Source organism: Athene noctua, chromosome 12 (assembly GCF_965140245.1).
Source record: "Athene noctua chromosome 12, bAthNoc1.hap1.1, whole genome shotgun sequence".
Lineage (NCBI taxonomy): Eukaryota > Metazoa > Chordata > Aves > Strigiformes > Strigidae > Athene > Athene noctua.
Genome location: NC_134048.1, coordinates 18,255,618 through 18,274,762, shown reverse-complemented (window position 1 = coordinate 18,274,762; position 19,145 = coordinate 18,255,618). Strand labels below are relative to the sequence as shown.

The following is a 19,145-nucleotide window of genomic DNA, read 5'->3' as shown; positions in this document are numbered from 1 at the left end:
TCAAACTTACCAGCACAGCGTAGAAAAATCACTCATGTTGCTGTGGTGCCTCCTCCCCATCCTAAGTATGACTAAGTAGAAGAACGCCTGCTACAGCACGTCCCAGCATGCATGTAGGGATCAATTCTCTGAACTAGCTTTTAACTTTTCCAGTGTTGCAAGATTTTCCAAATCCAGGATGTCAATTATAATCGTCAGCTCCCTCATCCAAGATGCTACAGCAGAAATCCATTTTTATATCACTATGCCAAGACCCTGATCTCCACAGAGGCAAATCTTCCCTCCCACTGCTTAAAACCAAGATGGTAGATTAAAAATAAGGAGATTTAACAAAATACAGTTGACAGTATTTATTCTTTTGTCTTTGGGGGCTTTGTACTTTCTAATTTCCATGCCTTTTCTAGTTTTTCTGTACAGCTGGTGCAAATGGTCTCAGCTGGAGCTGAGAAACCATCAGTTTTGGTTTTGTGCCAAAACCGTGCCCCTGTGACTTTCCCACTGGCCTTGGGGCAAATCCCTGCGTCGGGCTGAGACAGCCCCTACAAGAAGGGGCATCCACGCCCCACACAGCACTACAATGGGTTCTCCTACCCCAAACCCTGCTGGCAGGGCTCTGCACCGAGCTCACACTTTCGCCGTGGTGCCGGTGGCTGGGGCTTGCAACACAGGGCAGGCTGTCACCGGCTTGTTGGAGACACCCTGACATTTTTGTATTTAACCATGAACACCCACGTTTGTCGGTTTATTGTAACCTGACTGGCCACTACGGATAAAAACAAGCCCTACAACATCCTTGAGAGATGGAGATTTTTCTCTCAGGCGTTTGTTTTCGGAAGGCCCCCGCTCTCACGTGTCTGCCTGCTGTGATCTGGCAGATGTAATTACGAAAACAGGGGTTGCTCAATCAGCCACCCTTCTGCCGCCCCCGAGCCCTGCATGGGCCTGAGCACAGCTCAGCCAGGCTGGGGTTGGGAGCTCTGCCTGGGCTTGTCAGTGCTCTCAGAGGCTGCCCCGCTTTGTACATCTGCAAGGAGATGAAGGATGCTGACCATGACCTGCTGCCGCTCAAGCCACCGGCGGGCATTTTCTGTGACCTTCACTTCTGCTTTGTAGGAGAAAGTGGGTGTTAAAATTGTGCTCTTAAAAAGTTTGGGGTTTAAGCATATTTCTAGAGTGAGCTGAATGACAATAAAAGTGCATTTGGTAAATATAAATGTGGGTATTATGAGAAAAACCTCCCTACACTTCACACCACCCACTCTTGAATTATCAGATTAAATAAAGCTGATGCACAGCAACAAAAGTCAAAGCACGCTCGGCAAGGAGGATCATTTCCTCATTTTACAGAGCTGGGTTTTTCTTTTTCTCTTAAACATCCGTGTTAGAGACACAGCTGAACCACACTTCAGGTAAGAATATATGTCAAGCAGACTGCTATACAATTAAAAAACATAATAAAGGAGAGTAAATTCCCCCATTTGTAGCAAAAGCAGATGAAATTAAAGCGTGGCAGGGTATGTCTTACCTTTCTTTTTGGCTTAACTGATTTCTCAAGATTCCTATACAGAGGGCGAAGGTTTGTTTCACATTACAAGGACACAAATGCGTTTCTACACCTACAGTAACTTAGACTGCAATGGAGAAAAATCCAAACATTCATTAAACACCTATGCATTGTCTGGTAGGAAAAGGTGGAGCAGAAGCGATCGCTCCTCCACATCTGATCATTTGAGGAACGCTGTGGACAACTTAACTCCGGAGGTTCCTCTCTCACTCTCCATTTCTGCATTACTCTTTCAGAAGCTTGCAAACAATATTCATTTCTCCACCGCTTTTGTCACACGCCGGTAAAACTGATTCTTCCTGCAGCGTGTCCAAGCGGTTGCTGCTTTCCTTTCTTCTTCTGCCTTCTACATTCCCATTATTGATGTCAGTAGGAAAGGGCGCAGCTTAGAGAACATGTTTGTTATTTAACTGTTGCAGATCTCAGTGGGAGAATGGGATATAAAGCTTACCTCTTTTCTTCTCTGTGTAATGCCAACATGCTGGCTTTTAAAAAACCTCAGTGAAAAATTCAGTGGATCTTTTAAACACCCCACCCCACCCCCCCCCCAAAGAAAAAGTTAAGTGAGAAAGAAAGCTAATTAGATTCCTGCATATTTCAAAAAGTCTAATGGTTTTCAGGTAGATCAAGTGCTGGTTCCGTGACTGTCTTCTCTATAGAAAGAGACTCACTTGACTTGAGCACACGGAAGGACCAAAAGTATATTCTGTGTAGACCATTTTTCTCCTGCTTCCATCACATTGGAGAAAAAATCCAAGCATCAAGTTCCTTGAAATTTCTGCAAATGCAGGTCCTCGCTGCAGCTTTAATGTCAGACTGGTTTTGCTATTGTCCGGGGTTACGTGGGTTGTAGGAAACTCAATGCACTTATAAAGGTCCCTTTCAGAAGGGGCTATTTCACAGTAAGGTTATGGATTGACCGAGATATAAGAGTGCTTTTACCAGTCACTGGCCATCTCCTCTACAACCAGTTCCCTTTCTGACATTGCCCAACCACCTGGACAATTAAAAAACTGGAAACAGCAGACGCCTACGTAAGAGACGCATTTGCAGTACAACACAAATTCTTAGGACCACCGTAAAACCTCTTCTGCATCGCCACGGCTGGACCGACACAGCTCCCCATGCTGTTACTCAGCAATTTCCATCAGACAATCTTGCTTGCGCACAACTCTTTGTCAGCTCAAAGATGCCACCCTCAGAAACCACCACAGCTGGTCTTCGTCTTTGCAATCGAGAAGGCGGGTTCGTGTTCTGGAAAAAGCAGCTCTTCTTCAGACAAAGGAGATCCATGGAAAGAGTACACAACAATAGGAATGAGAAATGAAAAAAACGGAAAAAGGGCCAGGAAGGAGCATGGATTCCTTTCAGGTTTTGTTCTCGTCATACATGTCCAAGGCAGGCTCGATGGTTGAGAACTCGCTCTCGTAGACCAGGCTTCGAGGGGACAGAGAGTTACGATGAAAGAAGTGACTGCCTACAAGAGGTAGAACAAAACCTCATTAAGAACACATGTGAACAACGCAAGAGCTGAGTAAAGCATCCTCGTACACAGGTGTCGACCACAAACACAGCATGCATGTCAGTAGCCACCCTTTAACGCAAACCAGTAACAGCCATATGAAACAGTTCACCTCCATTTGTGTGCTCCCCTGCCAGTTCAAAGTAACTGCTTTCCATATGCATGAACAATCCCACCTCAAATGGTTCTTTCAGATAAAACAGGTCAAGTCTGAGCAAGGCTGGGGCAGGCTGGAGTTTCGCACTCAGCGCTCGCTGTTGATTTACAGCCTTGTAAAGCAGGCACGTGCTTCCTTGAGAAACCCAGACACCTTTGGTTGGTGCCCAGTTCCCCATGCCGTGCACCAGCACAAAGCACTCTGGCACGGAGGTGAAGGAATGAGAAGACTGAGCAAGGAGGTCACTGAGGATCATCCAACTGATGCTGCTGAAAGCCTGACCTTCTCCAGAGCTCAGCAACCACCATCTACCCAGCCCACCTTCTAGAAGCAGGCACCTACGTATTTCCTTACGCAGAACCAAAGAAGATCCAACCCTCTTCTCCAACACTGGCGATACCTGAAACAAGCACCAAGTGGCTGTTGACAGAGCAGGGAATGGAAGTTAATTTTTTTCCTCTGTGGCCTGGCGTTTCTGTGGCTCTCTAAACCCACAGATGTATTTTGCAAGGAGCCCAGCCCTACTGCTGTACAAACGGTTCTCTCTGAAAGCATCTATCAGATCAGGCCCTTCGCCAAAACGTTTCATTACTGGGTTTATCGATCCCAGGGGGGATTAGCTGGGAGCAAGGCTGCTTAGATTACAATATGCTAGGCAGCTACGTGAGCCAAATCAGAGGCAACTGAAAAGCTTCCAAGTTCATCAAGAAGGCACTCAGCAAACCAAGGTGCCTCCAGTTTCAGGCATCAGTGGAGCAAGATGCTTAGGGGATTGCAGTTTTAGCCCTGGCACAATTTAGGTGCTTAAATCCCCTTTTCTTTGCCAGATTTTGACTCCAGCCTATGCCCTTCTGAAATAAAGAGCTTACAAAAGATATGAGGGAAAAAGAATTCAGCTGCTATTGTCCCAAACACCTTTTCTCCTTCTCAACTCACCCAAAAGACAGAGACTCAGAAATGAAAAACAAAGAAGTCCTTATCAGGATTAAAAAGAAAAAGCAAGAGTTATAATCAAATGCATAAAATTGTTGAAAGAGCAAAAGCAAATATGAATTCTGCACTTCTCAAAGCAGAGGCCTCATAACAGCACTGGCTGGAAGAGCCAGGGACACTGTAAACAGGCTCCATGCAAACTCATTTTGCAAGCTGTGACAGCAAGCTGTCATCCTGATTTGCAACAAACTGCACAGCAATTGTGTGCCCGGGTCGAATCCTTGTTAAGAACAGCAGCAGACTGAAGCGGGGCAATGTATCTGCTGCCAGTTCCCTAAACCCCCTCCAAACCACTCCTTTACCACCAAAAGCCAGTACACAGGCTCACTCCACCATCCGCACTGAGAAGGGGAAGTTCCCATAAGCAAATCAATTTATTTTTGATCTTGTGGTTAACTGAAACAAGAGTATATTTAGTAGCTACATTGCACAGGAGTGAATTGCTCATTATGCCAGGAGCATATATCCAGGTATTTGGAAGAAGCGTACTGTGTTGGAATATACTTTGCAGACGCAGTCAGTAAGAGATAACGAACATCCTTTACACATCTGAAACCTCCCCCAAAGTCACAGGTTTCTAAAACCGAGCAATGCTTAAAATAAAAAAAACGAAACAAAATGTTAAAAAGGTTGAGTTTTTGAGGGAACATAAACTTGGAACTATGACTTCCAGCTGATCAGAGTCAGTCTTCAAACAACAAAAAACTGAACTCTACTCTGAAATTATACCAGATAAAACTGATTTCAAGATTCTTCTTGAAACGTGTTACGGGTCAGGTTCATTAATTTTTGATGACCGAGTCTCAGTTTACAGTTGAAATAAGCCATGGATATTGGATGTTTCATCTCCCTTTCCTTCACCCACTGAAATGTTACATACTGAGCAGCCAATGCTGAAACGAAACAAAGGGGATTCTAAAAGCTTGGTGTTGCTTTTGTTTTTATTACACAAAAATCAAACAAGGGATTAGGAAGCAGACAGCCTAGGCTGTCATTTCCTCTGTGTGCACCCAGACTTCCACTCTAGCAGATTCAAGGGAGAGATTTAATCAACAGGCAGACAGGTCATCTGACAACAAATATTTTAAATTAATCTGGAAAAAGGCACTGTATATCTAACACCTCTAAAATTCTTTACTGTGATGTTTTCTTGTTTCTTGGCAAAAGAAATTTAAGCCACCCACTTCCAGGGAGGCTGCATGTTTTCATAAAGAGACAAATCTCTTGGCTTTCATACCACTTTTGGGACACATCATTCATTCTTTTCCTAAATGTCTCTCTCCTCTACCATTCAGCACAGCCTGCCCAGTGCTGAAGGGCTGCTGCTCAGTGCTTTTCAACCCTTGATCTTCAGGTGCTGTAATAACCAGGTTGGTATCATTGCCCACAACTTATGGCTAGAGAAACAGAGTCAGAAGGGCGCAGTAACCCAGCTACGCTCATCTTAATGCAGAAAATTGCTAGTGTTTGTTTAAAAATGTGGCATCAGTCCAGTTGATAAATTTACTGAATACATGTATTTTAAGGACAAGTAGAAACATCCACGGTTCCAAATTCAGGCTATGAATCTGTTCTTCCTATTTTGCACTTACCAAGAAAGATCAAGATTTATCCCTTAGGTATGGAAAACAAATGGGAAGTCTGCATTCAGTTTTAATACATGGCAACGCATCCTTCAGTGCTCTCTGCCACTATTCTTCATTATATACTCACAAAGAACTTCTCAGATAACTTGTATTGAGTCTGAAAATAAAACATACTACCCTGGAACTGATCTTTATACCTACCATAAGATGCTACAGAAGTGGGCACAACACCAAAGCCAAAAATTCAAGAGACACAGCATTGCAGGTGCATCAGGAGTAAGTACCACCCGGTGTTCCCTTTCTATCTGAAAGTATTTTCATGCCCTCAGACACTGCTCAGGGCCATCTTCTGCCACAAGTTGCAGTCCCTCCACAGCTCCTCCAGCACAATGTGGAAATCCAATCGGAGCACTCCCTACCTCAGACAATGTTTTAGACACCCTCTCAGTTAAGGAGCAACAGAGCAGGGTTATTTCATAAAGTATCCTTTCCTCGAAGCCAGCTGTTCAGCAAGGTACTGCTACTCCCTCTTGAACTGCATCTTATTATACCCTTCTGTCAGCCCAGTCCTGACATCTTTGTAACATCTGGAAAGAGGGAAGAGCTCTTCTTTCCTCTATTATAATTACACACTTGAGAGTAACATTACTCATCTTTTATGTGTGGATATCTAAAAGCACAGCAAGCAAAAACACTTTCGGAATTTCCTTCTTGTGTCTAACCAGAGTAAAAAAAAAATGAGTTTCCAGGATGGTGCAGAGTCCATCTTTAAATACATTTATTTCATTAACAGGATAAACTTAACATTAGTAGCCTGACCTGTAATTAACCTAGCAGATACCGTCTGTATTTTTGTTAACATTTTATTGAGACAATTGCTAGTGGCTTAAAAGAAAGATTAAAAAATATGGCCCTGGGTTATTTAATTCCTCTGCAGAGAGAAATGTGCTAGAAGCCCTGTCAGCCATTTTGCTCCCAGTATCACTCAACTTCTCCTTCTGCTGCTGTTCTGTAGAAGAAACATGAACTGGAACTGTTTGTGGTGCCTTTTGCATCTGGGTCATCACGCTGCTCAGGCTGTCCCTGTGCATCCCTCCTGACAACATTAAAAAGCACTTAAGGATTTTTGTTTCAGGAGACCAGCACAAACTTATCCATTTTACTACTGCTGTTGAGAGATGGGTGGAAAAAAAAAAAAGAAAACCACCTTTTCGTTTCATTGCCTGTACCCTAAATCACGCTCTAACCACATTCCTCCATTTTTGCCAACAATGCTCAGTTGACACTGTATTTTACAAGGAGACAGTATGTTTGAGGTTTTTTTCTCTTCATGAGTAAGTCCAATGGGGTTTTCCAGTCTTTCAAAATGCACTTACTGTTCTATTGATTGTTTTCATGTTTCTTGCAAAATTTCACAAGGACACACTGAAAAATAATTCTATTAGATGTACTGAAGATATCACATCCTTCATTTATTATTATAAAAGCTGCCTTCTCAGCTGAAGCCTGCTGGACAGATAAGAATTAAGAAACTATTTTAATGTAGACTCTGGCTGTGTTCCTAAGTTCTAAAAGTGCCTATACATAAAAATAAAATTAAATTAAATCCTCTATTTCCCAGTACATAAAAAAATTGAATCTTACAGTAAAATTGGTTCTTTCTGTTCATTTAATTAAATTAGAAAGCATTAAGTTTCAAATGTCTACATCTTGATATGAGAGCAACAAAACAAAAAACAACCAAGCATAAAGTAGGTTTTAACTTCTATCAATTATGTTTTCCTTACCAATTTGTTACCCTCTTTTACCCATCTCATTAGCCCAAGCATTAGCATTTGGCTGCAAATCAGAGCCGCATGTTTTAACTGACTGTTGTGAAATTACTCATACACTGCTTGCATAAGTAAACTTGCATGAAACAGCCTGAGTGAGGACAGCAATGAGAGATGTTTTCCCTCTGCCTCCTCACCAGTAAAAACGCCATGGCAAGAAGGGACATGTTTCTGTAGAGTTTCCACGTTACAGTGAAGACCATTATCAATCTTTCGTGATCTGAATTAGAACAAAAACTAACCCGTCGCTAATATGAAAGGAAGTCACAGGTGACAGTGGGGAAAAACGCGATCTTTTCACTTGGTGTTAGGAAGAAAGAAGTGGTTTAGAGTAGTTTCATTTTGAGCAGAAAGAAGGGTGGGGTGAAAGCAAAAGACAGAAAAGGTTTACGATTTGCATGTGGAGAACGGAGTGTTGCAAACCTTCAGCAATGCCTGACCTGAAGACAAAAATCACACTGCAATCATCTCACTGTGACACAGGAGTGTTACGGGAGAAGAAACGGAGAAAATATTCTTATTTCAAATTACTTCTCAGCTGGAGCCAAGGTTAGCCTGTTATATACTAGAATGCTTCGCCCAGGTTTTTTCCCCCAACAAGTTGGTATGGAGCAATTGCTAATAATACTCTTGTTAGTTGTTCCAGTGCTGGGTGGCATCATAAGAACAGCACTGTGTGAAATTTCCACTTGTCAGCTTGCATGTCTCCAAATGGAAGAATACAGATCTGCAAAGATGAAATAATTCAAAGGAAATATAGCATCTTATAAAATTTACAAAAGGCTGTCAGACTTAAGTACTAACACAGAAAGTCCAGGAAAAATAAAATCATCACAAATTAAGATTTCATAATTAAAGGGTTTTTTTATTTCTTCACTTTTTCCTTAATACAAAGCTTTGGCATCAGCAAATTTTATGAAAAAATAGAATGTACTAAATAATTGCTTGTGCTGCATGATCGATAAATGATGCATAAAAATAGGTGTCTCTCTCCAAGGCAATTGGCCGAAAAGCGCTTCTTCAATACCATTCTGCTCTGTGGGGCAGAAAAAAAAAGAAACAAAATATTTATATTAGAGTTAATACTGCCAATACCAGAAAAAAAAAAAAAAAAATCCTGTGAAAGCAAGTTAGCAAGAAATGACTAATTATACAACACCAGAGCATGAAAAGAGGTCTGTACTCCTTACATCATTCTTACAGGACCCAGTAAAACAGAGAGGACAGCCAGAGGTTTGAACACTTCTAAACTTTTGAGGAAACTCCATCTGCTGCTGAAAACTTTCTTTAAGTGGTGTTTTACAACATCTGGGCTTTCTGGATTTTAGAACAGAGTTATAGAGTAATTTCTGACCGTTCCCTAAGAAGCAAAGCAAGATGTGCTTTCTTCAGTTCCTTTAACTCACTACCTAAATCATTTAATGGTAATAGTGCACGAATATTCTAAGACCAAAAGAAAGCAGCTTGGTTCCTTACCTCTTAGACAGTGTTTACTTTTATCTGGAACTATTAAAATGTGTGTGTGTATATATATATATACACATAAACATATATATACACAGTTAGATAGGTAGATATACATAACTCCAGAACTACTGCTCTAAAATATGTTTAAGCTGTGGGAAGGACATGAAAAAAAAAGAACAGGACATGTTTTAAGGTGAGTTTTAATGTAAAATATTTGTCAACTTTTACTTGCATCAGTGTATTACATGGCCTCATTCTTACTACTGTTGTTTTCTGATAACAAAAACCCCTCAGCTTCCTCTTGAAACACTACCGTAACAAATGTAGAGGGTGCCAGCATTGCTTTTTATATGGAGAACAGCATAAAAAGCAGGTATGCTCTTGACATTTATTGGAAATTGCAGTGAGAGGGAGGTGCCATGTATTTGGCGTCGTATTTAGCACAGGAAATGCTTTGTCTGGCACTGGGGAACATAAGGTGTCAGTGAAACACCAAATCTAAGTATTAGTCTCATACACAGACATTTTAAAAATGTCTAAAATGAGTAGCCCAACCTAGCAGGACTTGTGGAGGCTGCTTAGATCCCAAAGGATTCAGCCAAAAAGCTGCTGAGGTTAAAGGCTACAGGTAGATACCTCAGTTACATAAATAAGTGATTTTTGACAGCTCTGGTTTCTGTGGTTGCTAGTTTTAAGTCTGCCTCGAAATATACACTTGTATATGCTTGCATTTTCATTCCTATCACCGGGGAAAGGAGCTCTCCCTACATCAGCATGCCCTTTGTTTGTACCAAGGGAACATCACTGTGAAAACACTTCGCTGGAGGCCCTACTAACTCTGCCAGTGTGAAGAAGCTTGCCCTTCCAGTAAAAATAGACTCAGATCTGACAGAGCAAAAGACAACAAAATGACGAGTTGCAAGACAAGGCAGAAATGCAACTGCTATCAGTGCCCACATCTGGATGATACTACACGGGGCTACAGTGCCTTTGTCTTCTTCCCAATGATGTGGCAATACCCAGAAATGCAGACATTCCTGTTTCACAGCTCATCTTCCTTCATGCTCTCCCAAGCTACTTTTCAGTGCAGATTAACTATGTTCAGCTACAGCTATGCTGCCAAGTTCCTGACTGATAGTTGCAATTTCAAAGTTCTGACAAATGAAAAAAAAGAAAAAAAGAAAAAAAATCAGGAAATTTGATAGGGCTATTTGAAGTTCTAAAACTTTTCTTCATTAAGCCCTTTTGGAATTAGCATCTGAAAAGAGGAGGAAAGGAAAATTTGCAAATTAGTGGTAAATCAAAGGTCCCTGGTGACCAAAACCTCTAAGAACTTATTATGGCCCCTCCTGAAGAAGATTAGCTTCAGACTGCCTCTAATTTTACACTGGACACTATTAGACATGTTTCCATCTTACTGAGAAAGACACCTTATACCTTCCAGACAGCAAGAGACGTAAAAAAAAGCACTTTTTCCTCTCTCTCTCAAAAAAAGGAAAAAAAAAAAAAAAGAAATCACGTTTATAAAGCTACATTTCCAGGCTGCACAGGAGACTGACTACCTTTGATTCTCACCCCAGTTTTGATAAGATCAACATATTAATGGAAACTCGGCTGCATCAAGACATTCAGAGACAAAGAAAGATGTTGCCACTTCCCCTTCTCAAATAAATAAATTATGATTAAATATATATCATGAGCCCAGATGTTCCATACTCCTAAATGAAAATAGCTAGATGTACCTAGTTAATGTATCTGCAGAACAGATTTATACTTGCCCACACACAGAGCTATAAAAAAAAGACTGAAAGTCACATGCTAGAGCCATTTCTTGTCCAGCCTGCCTGAAGGGAGGCACTGGGGGTGTCTAAAAATTAGGAAAGCGTGGATGTCTTTAAGCACTCCTTTGATTGCAATTCTTAAGCATACTAAAGTGAGAGGTTAGGAGGCTGTTCTGCTCTCTTCACTTGAGAGAGAAGAAACAGTAGTGTTATTCATTGCTTTCGGCTCTCCCTCTCCTAAGATTAAAAAGGTATTTTTCTACCTTTAAATACCTTTCTTCTTAGCTGAAATTGTGCCATCTAGGAATACAGTTTTTTAATTTTTAAAAAAATTTGAAATTTGACTACAAAATTGAGGTGAAAACTATGAAAGGTAAAGGACTGCAGTTATTTTTGGCTCTGCCGGGCAAATTTTGAACATGTGGCTTTAATGGCAGAAATCTAATGTTTACCTAGACCATTGATCAAAAACTGAATATAAATATCCTCTCTTTTCCCCATTCCATGTCTCCACTTAGCAAGGAGATTTCCTTGGACAATCAAGCTGAATATAAATTAAGAGGGAGTTTAGCTGTTACCCTGGAACCTACTGTTAACAGAGATTTACATTTGAGAAGAGCAGAAAAGACATTTGATTCTTTGAAATCTGCATTTCCCCCCTTCTCTATTCTCCTGGCATTTGTTCCCAATGTTGTCCACACCACACACCCACCAGAAATATATGGAAACATCCAAACATTTACTTACTCATTAGCATTCAAGCTAGCTGTGGCTTTGATGATCATGTAGCAGAGTGTAAGGGCACTGAGGAGGCCAAAACTGGCAATAATAAACCATTCTTCTGTTGACAAAGGAAAGGGAGGAAATCACTCGTGGGAGAAGGCTTATGTCAAAGCGATGCCAATATTTCCCTCAAACACCACTGGCGGAAGGCAAGAGGCTTCTAAGCCATGACTGGCACCAGGAGGTGAAGCAGAAGGTTAGCCACAGAGTTACTGACTGGAGAAGGCTAGCAAAGAAGAAGTGGAGAGAGGTGTGGAAAAAAGCATGGCACAACAGTATTTCCTGGCTGAGCCCAAGGGTTAGTGATAAGGAAAGATTACTTAACAATGTAAAGTGAGATGCAGGAACAAGGGAAAAATGTAATGAAAACTCTGTCCGCCCCCAAGTCAGAAAAAAGATTGTCAGGGTTGGTTTACATTTGCTGAGATGCAGCTCTTCACATAAGCATACCCAATATACTTTCACACTTAACTTGTGTCTTCGCCCCCTCCCTCCTGAATAAATGCTAGTGTTACTTTAAAAAAACCCATAAAAATAGGATAGCTTGTTCAACAGTAAAACATAACTTTTCCATTCAATAGACAGGAGTAAAACATGGAAAAATAATTGCAACATTAGTATATACATACAGTATTACATACACAATTAAAACAGTAGTATAAAGAAGGCTATTAAAGAATGTTCATTATTCAAAGTTCTTCTCCCTCCTCAAGATCAATGTGGCACATAGTAATAGTTGGGAATACAAACACTTTTGTTGAATAGGGCTTTTGGTTTAACTCTCATGCATCAAAGAACGCATGTGTCATCCATAAAATCCAAACATTTGAACAGCCTTTTCTAAAGCTTTATTTTATAAACACTGTCAGAATGAACTGTTGCTGATTATTTCTTGTTTTACCCTGGCATCCCATCTGTGCAAGAGCAGTACTACAGTTGGGAACAGACAGGAAAAAATACCTTCTGTAAAACCAAGTAGTGAAAAGTTTCAGTCGAACAACAGAGTTTTCCCACCCATGACAAGGAAAGCAGCACACCAACAGATTTGCCCTCTGTTCAATAGAGCTGAATATAAGATGAATCAGATGTCGAACACTGCATGGCAAAGTGATTTACTGGCTTTGTAAAGAATCTAGATTTTGGATGTGGATTTTTCCTTCTCAGGAATCCTGGATACAGACTATGTGTTTCGGAAGATAAGATTTTTTTAATAAGACATTTACTTTGCTACAGTACCTAAAGAAACACTTTAATGGGCTGCATCAGTTACACTGCCTCATATCAGTAGCAAACAGTAAGTACAAAATGTAGATCATAGATGCACATAGGCAAAATACAAGGAGAAAATTTGACTGTTGTACCGCATAGATTCTATTTTTGCAATTCAGCCAGATAAACAACCATTCATGCATCAAATTGAGACTGTACAGCATATGGAAAAAATGATGCAATTCCACACATTTTGTATTCATTACAGTGCTATTATACGTTAAAAACCCTAGGTAAAATCCAGTGAGTGGAAATTTCCCATGCTGTTCTTATGGATAAGAGCTTGCAAGCAGTGCAGGAACAGTTTTCTGATGTCATAAAACACCTGAACAATAATCAAATGTTGGTACATCCAATATTGTTAATTCAAATTTTTGCAAGAAAAACCATCTGCTAAGAGACATGAGAACTCCAGTAGTAATGTTCTCTCAGGGGGAAAAAATGACTGCAGAAATAGTAATCAGCTAAAATATTTATATTTGTATAAATTATTGCATGTACAGTATTCTGAAAGGGTAAATAATGGTTTTGGCAATCCAGCTTCTCCTGCTGGTTACCAAACTCAGGAGGGTTATTTCATTGCCATTTCAGTTCATCCACTGTTCTTTGCATGCAGATCGAAATGGATGTACCATTAATAATGAAAGTGTTGGCACTGTCGTACCTAGAGTTATTGGTTTGAATATGGAGTGTATTCCTCTTGCAGAGACACTGAGGTCACCTTTGTCCCTGCAGGGAAATCTTTCACCATGGCCCTGCAGCACAGAGCTACAGATCAAGTGCCACAGACCAGGAAAACCATAGAACGGTATGGAAGCCAAAGAAAACTTACTTGTCACAGCAATGTTGATCTCTCCTGACCTTGGCGTTAGCTCTCCATCCTGTGGAAGCTGTGACATCCCAGAGGTGCGCAGGGGCTCCAGGCTGAGAGAGCTGTCATTGGCAAAATCACCGAGTGCTGACCGCCTGCTCGCTGGCTGGCCTCTGGTGAGCCTTTCCATGTCAAAGGCTACATTATCTGTACATGGCACATTTGGCTGGAAAAAGAAGCAATTCCACATTGCAAAGGTGAATATTCTACATGTAGAAAACTATAAATTGAGTAAAAACACACATACACACTGCTATGGCTCCTCAGATCACACAGAAGAGAAACACATGAACTACCAAGTTCTATTCAAAGTTACTCCTTGAGTACACCCTTAAAAAGGTGGAGGAAAAAGCATTAAGAGTCAAGAAAGGGACTCAAATGTGCTTGTATAGGCCTATGCCTATACATGGCTTACCACTGTAAGCAATGACAATATGCACTCAATTCTACTGTATCTTCCTCTAAAAATCCAGGTATGATATTAATTGCAAAACCAGGTCATCTACAACAATATATCTGCAACTATTTCTTACAAAATGTGCAAATTTGCAACTGACACAGCTAAAAATGGAGGCCTGATTATTCTCACTGGCTTGATTCAAAAGCTGCTTTAGACAGTATCTTCATATGCTCTTCTCTTTGTTCATTATTTCTTTCTTCTGAAAAGAGCACTGCTCACACTTTATAATTTTTTCCTCATAAGGGAAAGATAAAAAAAATCCTCTTTGAGGTTCTTCACTTCTATCCCTTTGTGAACTGGTCAACAAAAGCAGCCCTCAGGGATCCCATAAACTATGAGCTGCTTGAGGAAAACTTACTGGCTTTGGCTAGGGCATGACTTCTAACGTGTAAACAATTTTAAGAGTGTCTGTGGGAGACCACAACAAGAACTAGAGATTTACAGAGTAAATTTAACAAAAAGGGGTTAGAATAAGTAAGTTAAAAAAAAGGAAGATGATACAGAACCTAGTAGACTTCCAGTACATAAGAAATTGGTATAAATGCAAATATAATAATATATTCTCAATGACTAACCAGGGAAAGGAACAACACCACCAAATCAGCTTTACCAGCAGCAATGAAATTGGTGAAAAAATTCAAACACTTTAGAATAAGGGTACTGGAACAGCCTTTCCCCTTTCTCGCCTATAGTTATTCCTCCTGTGTCTCAGAAATGAGAGGAAGAAGAGCTCACAACAGAGCAACTTACCACAATTCCCAGTGCCTTCAAAATGTTCAGTTTACACATTGGACACGTACAGTGCTCGCTAAGCCATGGATCCACACAGGCTTTGTGAAAAACGTGCCTAGAACAGACAAGGCACATAAATACTTCATAAACAATTCTATTGTACACTACACCACAAGAACTACTTTAACAAACTTTTCAATAGTTTCTTTTAAAATTAAGACAGCAGTACAACTTCTAGAATTGCCAATATTTTGTGCTGATGGCAGTAAGAAAAAAAAAAATCAGTAACTCTTACTTATTGTTGCCACCCTTTACTAATAGTTCAGCTAGAAAGAAACACTTAAAAAGAAGACTTTTCTTCCCCCCCCCCCCCCCCCCCCCTTATTGTGGATATGAGTATGCACATGGGCAGAATAACTATGGTAACAAAGTCCCCACCATAACTTTGTATAAAGTCTTGTCTCAATTTCTATGTAGAACCTGACCATAAATTGGTTAGGAAGAACACAGGTCCACCAGCAGCTGATTTTATTCAAAAGTCAGTGCAACCAACCCAAACACACACGTCTGATTTTGAAAGGGCTTTTATGATTATCACATCTAGGGAAAAAGAAGGCTTTTCCTACAATCAGTATTTCCTGATATCAGGAAGAAAAACATGTCCATCATAGATGGTCATAGAAAAAAAAAATCTTTTAAAGATGAAAAAGCAAATCACTCTCTGCAATAGAAAACAGTCTGAATTGCCACCTACATTGCATACAAAAATCTTAGTCACAAACATGAATATAAATGTAACAGTGTTAGGACTGATATAAACCACTATAACAAGGATAGACTATACAGAGATCAAAACGTTTCTAAATTAAAGGAAATGTCCTCTTGGCTTTTCAAAAGGCAAAGAACTTTTCAGAGCATATTCATGGCAGAAATGGGCATCACTAGATTTTCTACACAATACAGCTTTAGCAAAACCTCGTAATAACCGAGTCTGAATAACTGCCTGTGATAAGAAGCCAGATTGTTCATTTCCAGTGGCACTGACTGCAGAGCAAGAAGCCAGTAAGAACAGGCAACCTGAACACGACAGACTGGTGATCATGACAAAGATCAGCAATTACAAGGGCTGCTTAGCCAGCGAAGAGCTGTGCTCTGAAACCAACAGGCAAAGGGGCAGTGGCAGAACAAGGAGTTCTTGGATCTATTTGAGGCATCCGCATGGTCTGTAAGAGGTCATCCATGACCCCAAGGCAGCATAAAGTTGAGATACTCTTTGTCCTCTCCTTTCTCAGGTTATCCTTGGCGCTCTATGCCTCAGTAGCTCATTGTGAGGTCTGGGATTTCCGTGCTCCCCATCCCTTGGGATTTTAAAGCCAGACACAAAATGAGGCACGTTACAAGATAATACTCTTTTAAGGAAAGCGACACAGAAGACCTCCTGAAATTGTTAATAAACATGGAAAGAGACAGTATATAATTATGTTTTGTCTATGGCTATTAAGATTGATGGATAGACTGAAATATATAAACATAATTAGGTTCCAAGACAGCTACAACTATATATCCTACCTGTACTAAAGATACATAGACTTACAAAGTATAATGTAGTCAACAGAATATGGACAGGCAGCAGAAAAACTCTGCTTATCTATATCCCAGATATTGCAGGAACAGAAACTTACAGAATCTCAGCTAGTCACTTTGCTGACCTGTGTCCTTTAGCAATACAGTAATAATGAAAAACGGGATATATATATACATTGCTTACTGTTCAAATAATTGCACAAAACACAGACTCACTTCTACTGTTATTAGGTCTTAACTTATTCCCTTTATTACTCACAAAACTACAGGAAACAATGTTTAGAAATCGTGGATGATAGAAAATGGTTTTACATCTTCTGAAACAAATAGAGATGCTATTTTTCTATGTTAGGCAAATCACAGCTTTTAGCTGCTTATGTTTCCTTTTTAGTGTCTGAAGTTTTGTTTTTTTCTTTTTGAGTAGGACAAACCTGAAAATCTAATATTTTGGAAAACAGCAGACATCAAGACTCCACAGAAGCATGAAAACAGCTCTAATATATTGTTATCGGCTAATCAGTGCTGTAGAAGCACTCAGATCAAGTGAAGCAGGCAACTGATATGGATGCCAATCTGCTAAATATTATGAGTTATTTTAAAGAGTCATTAGCAGTTTGATATAGTTTGAAGGCACCAAACAGCTCAACTATTTTTGTGACCTCTTAATTCTTTGCTTTTAGTTCCTAAACCTTCAAGGATGTTTATTAATGTATTTCAAAAAGATGCAGTTCTCCAAAGGTTATTTATTGATTTAGATCAGCACAGCTTTACCTACTACTTATGTAGATTATCTACTCCTTTAAAAGCTTGCTGATACCATCACCATGGTTCAGCTGTCTTGATTTCTCTGCTTGCAAGAGTTAAAAAGCAGTTATACATCAATTAAAATAATAAACACATGAATTATTTTTAAAACTCAGTCCGACAAAGCCAGCCCTTGCATTTTCTGCTATCACAAACCTTCTCCATCTTCATATTTCTGTCACTTGTTTTCCAAGACCATAAATATGAAGAGTTCCTAGTGAGTTGCTCTAGGTCATGGTGGCTGATGACGTTCCTCCAGGAGCCACACTGGGGAGTGTAGTGTGACACAGCTTTTGCTGATTCTCCAGCCTTGGGGCTGTAAGAAGCGTGGCCAGCAGCCAGGCTGGTAGCACTGAAGGAGTCTCCCATGCGGGCATAACTCCAAACAGGTGACCTGCAGGTATTTTTCCACTCTGTCAGCATACCCAAGCCAGTTGCCCTCCAGCTTGTAATAAACACCGTAACACAGACTCCATTGTACAACACAGCTTCTTTGCAGCATTTCAGAGAAAAAGTGAGTTAAAAATCTCTTTTGGTGGTGTAATGTCTCTGAATTTGCATGTCACACAAGGAGAAGGGTTTGAACAAGTTTGTAAGTGCTATTTCCCAAGAGCTTACTACACTTCCCTGCTCAGTGCAGCATCCCACCAAAGGGATCTGATCAATCTGCTTGCTGCAAAGTAGTATCTTTGGCTACTGCTGGTGGTAGTTGCTCCCCTTGCCCTGGGGTACAAACCTCCCTGGCTGGCGAGGGGCACACAGGTCCTTCCTGCCCTGCTGCAGGCAGCCCGTTACAGCTAGCACAGCTGAGGAGATGTCTGGCCTGCTGCGGTGAGAAGGAAGGCACCACATCTCCCCCGTAGCAGGCAATGCCAGGGGAAAGCAGCCTCAGTGCTTTCCATAAATACAAGAGCATTGCTGAGGGAAAAGAGACTGCCCTTGCAAGCAGGTAGCAGAGAAAATGGGGGTTGTGCAGAGACATTGCCGTAAGCAGAAAGGATGGCATTGAGAGATGATGTTAATTTGCTCTTTTTTTAAAAAAAAAGGCAGCTATTTGCAGCCACACAGAATCAAACAGATGAAAATCTGGCTTAGTCACTTCTACTTTCTTGCCCAGTACAGGAATTAAGGATTTGGCTCAAAAGCCATTTATTTTAACATATTCACTACCCTAATTCTTTTCCTACCTTGTAAATTCCTTCCTTCCCAGGCCATCCTCTGCCCTTTACAACATCACTCTCTGCTTTTCTCTAACCTGTCACTTTGATCTCTCCTTCCCTTATCTCTCACTAGTTTTTCACACTACCCTCTCCTGATCACTTTTCACCTAGTGCCTGTTCATCTCCCAGATGTACCAGTGGGATGGTAGAGTAAAACTATCTGAATAAGAAAATTGTCAGAAGGATTCTCATGGACATTTGCTTACTCATTTTTAACTTACATAATGATATTCACAAAGACAGAGACGTTCCTCAGGCTTGTGAGCCTGACAGACGGCTGCCTTATCCCTGTGTGCACCAAAAGCTACAGGTATGTCCATAGGCTGCTGGTAACGAACATATTTCTCTCTGAAGCACAAAATTAATGGTAGAAATTCAACTGCACTGTTTGCAATCATTCTCACTTTGGTTTATTTTTAAATTGGCCACAATTTCCCACCTGCCACAAAACCTTACATCACAAATGGTGTTTCACTACAGAACTTTAGGTGAAGCTTGCTCAGCTGCTGGAAGGTTTTGC

At 40.6% G+C, this 19,145-nt stretch overlaps 1 protein-coding gene across 4 annotated transcripts in view; it reads right to left on the bottom strand.

Moving 5' to 3' along the window:
- Nucleotides 1-2,117: 2,117 nt before the first annotated feature.
- Nucleotides 2,118-19,145, bottom strand: part of RNF130 (ring finger protein 130) — a 48,881-nt gene continuing 31,853 nt past the window's right edge. The window contains exons 6-9 of one of the 4 annotated variants that reach the window (XM_074916110.1): nt 15,036-15,132; nt 13,787-13,991; nt 11,650-11,743; nt 8,539-8,690 (exon numbers count right to left, since the gene is read on the bottom strand). In XM_074916110.1, the coding sequence (XP_074772211.1) occupies nt 8,675-8,690; nt 11,650-11,743; nt 13,787-13,991; nt 15,036-15,132 (412 nt within the window). In that variant the 3' untranslated portion in view covers nt 8,539-8,674. The other 3 variants (XM_074916107.1, XM_074916109.1, XM_074916111.1) reach the window with 3 other exon arrangements.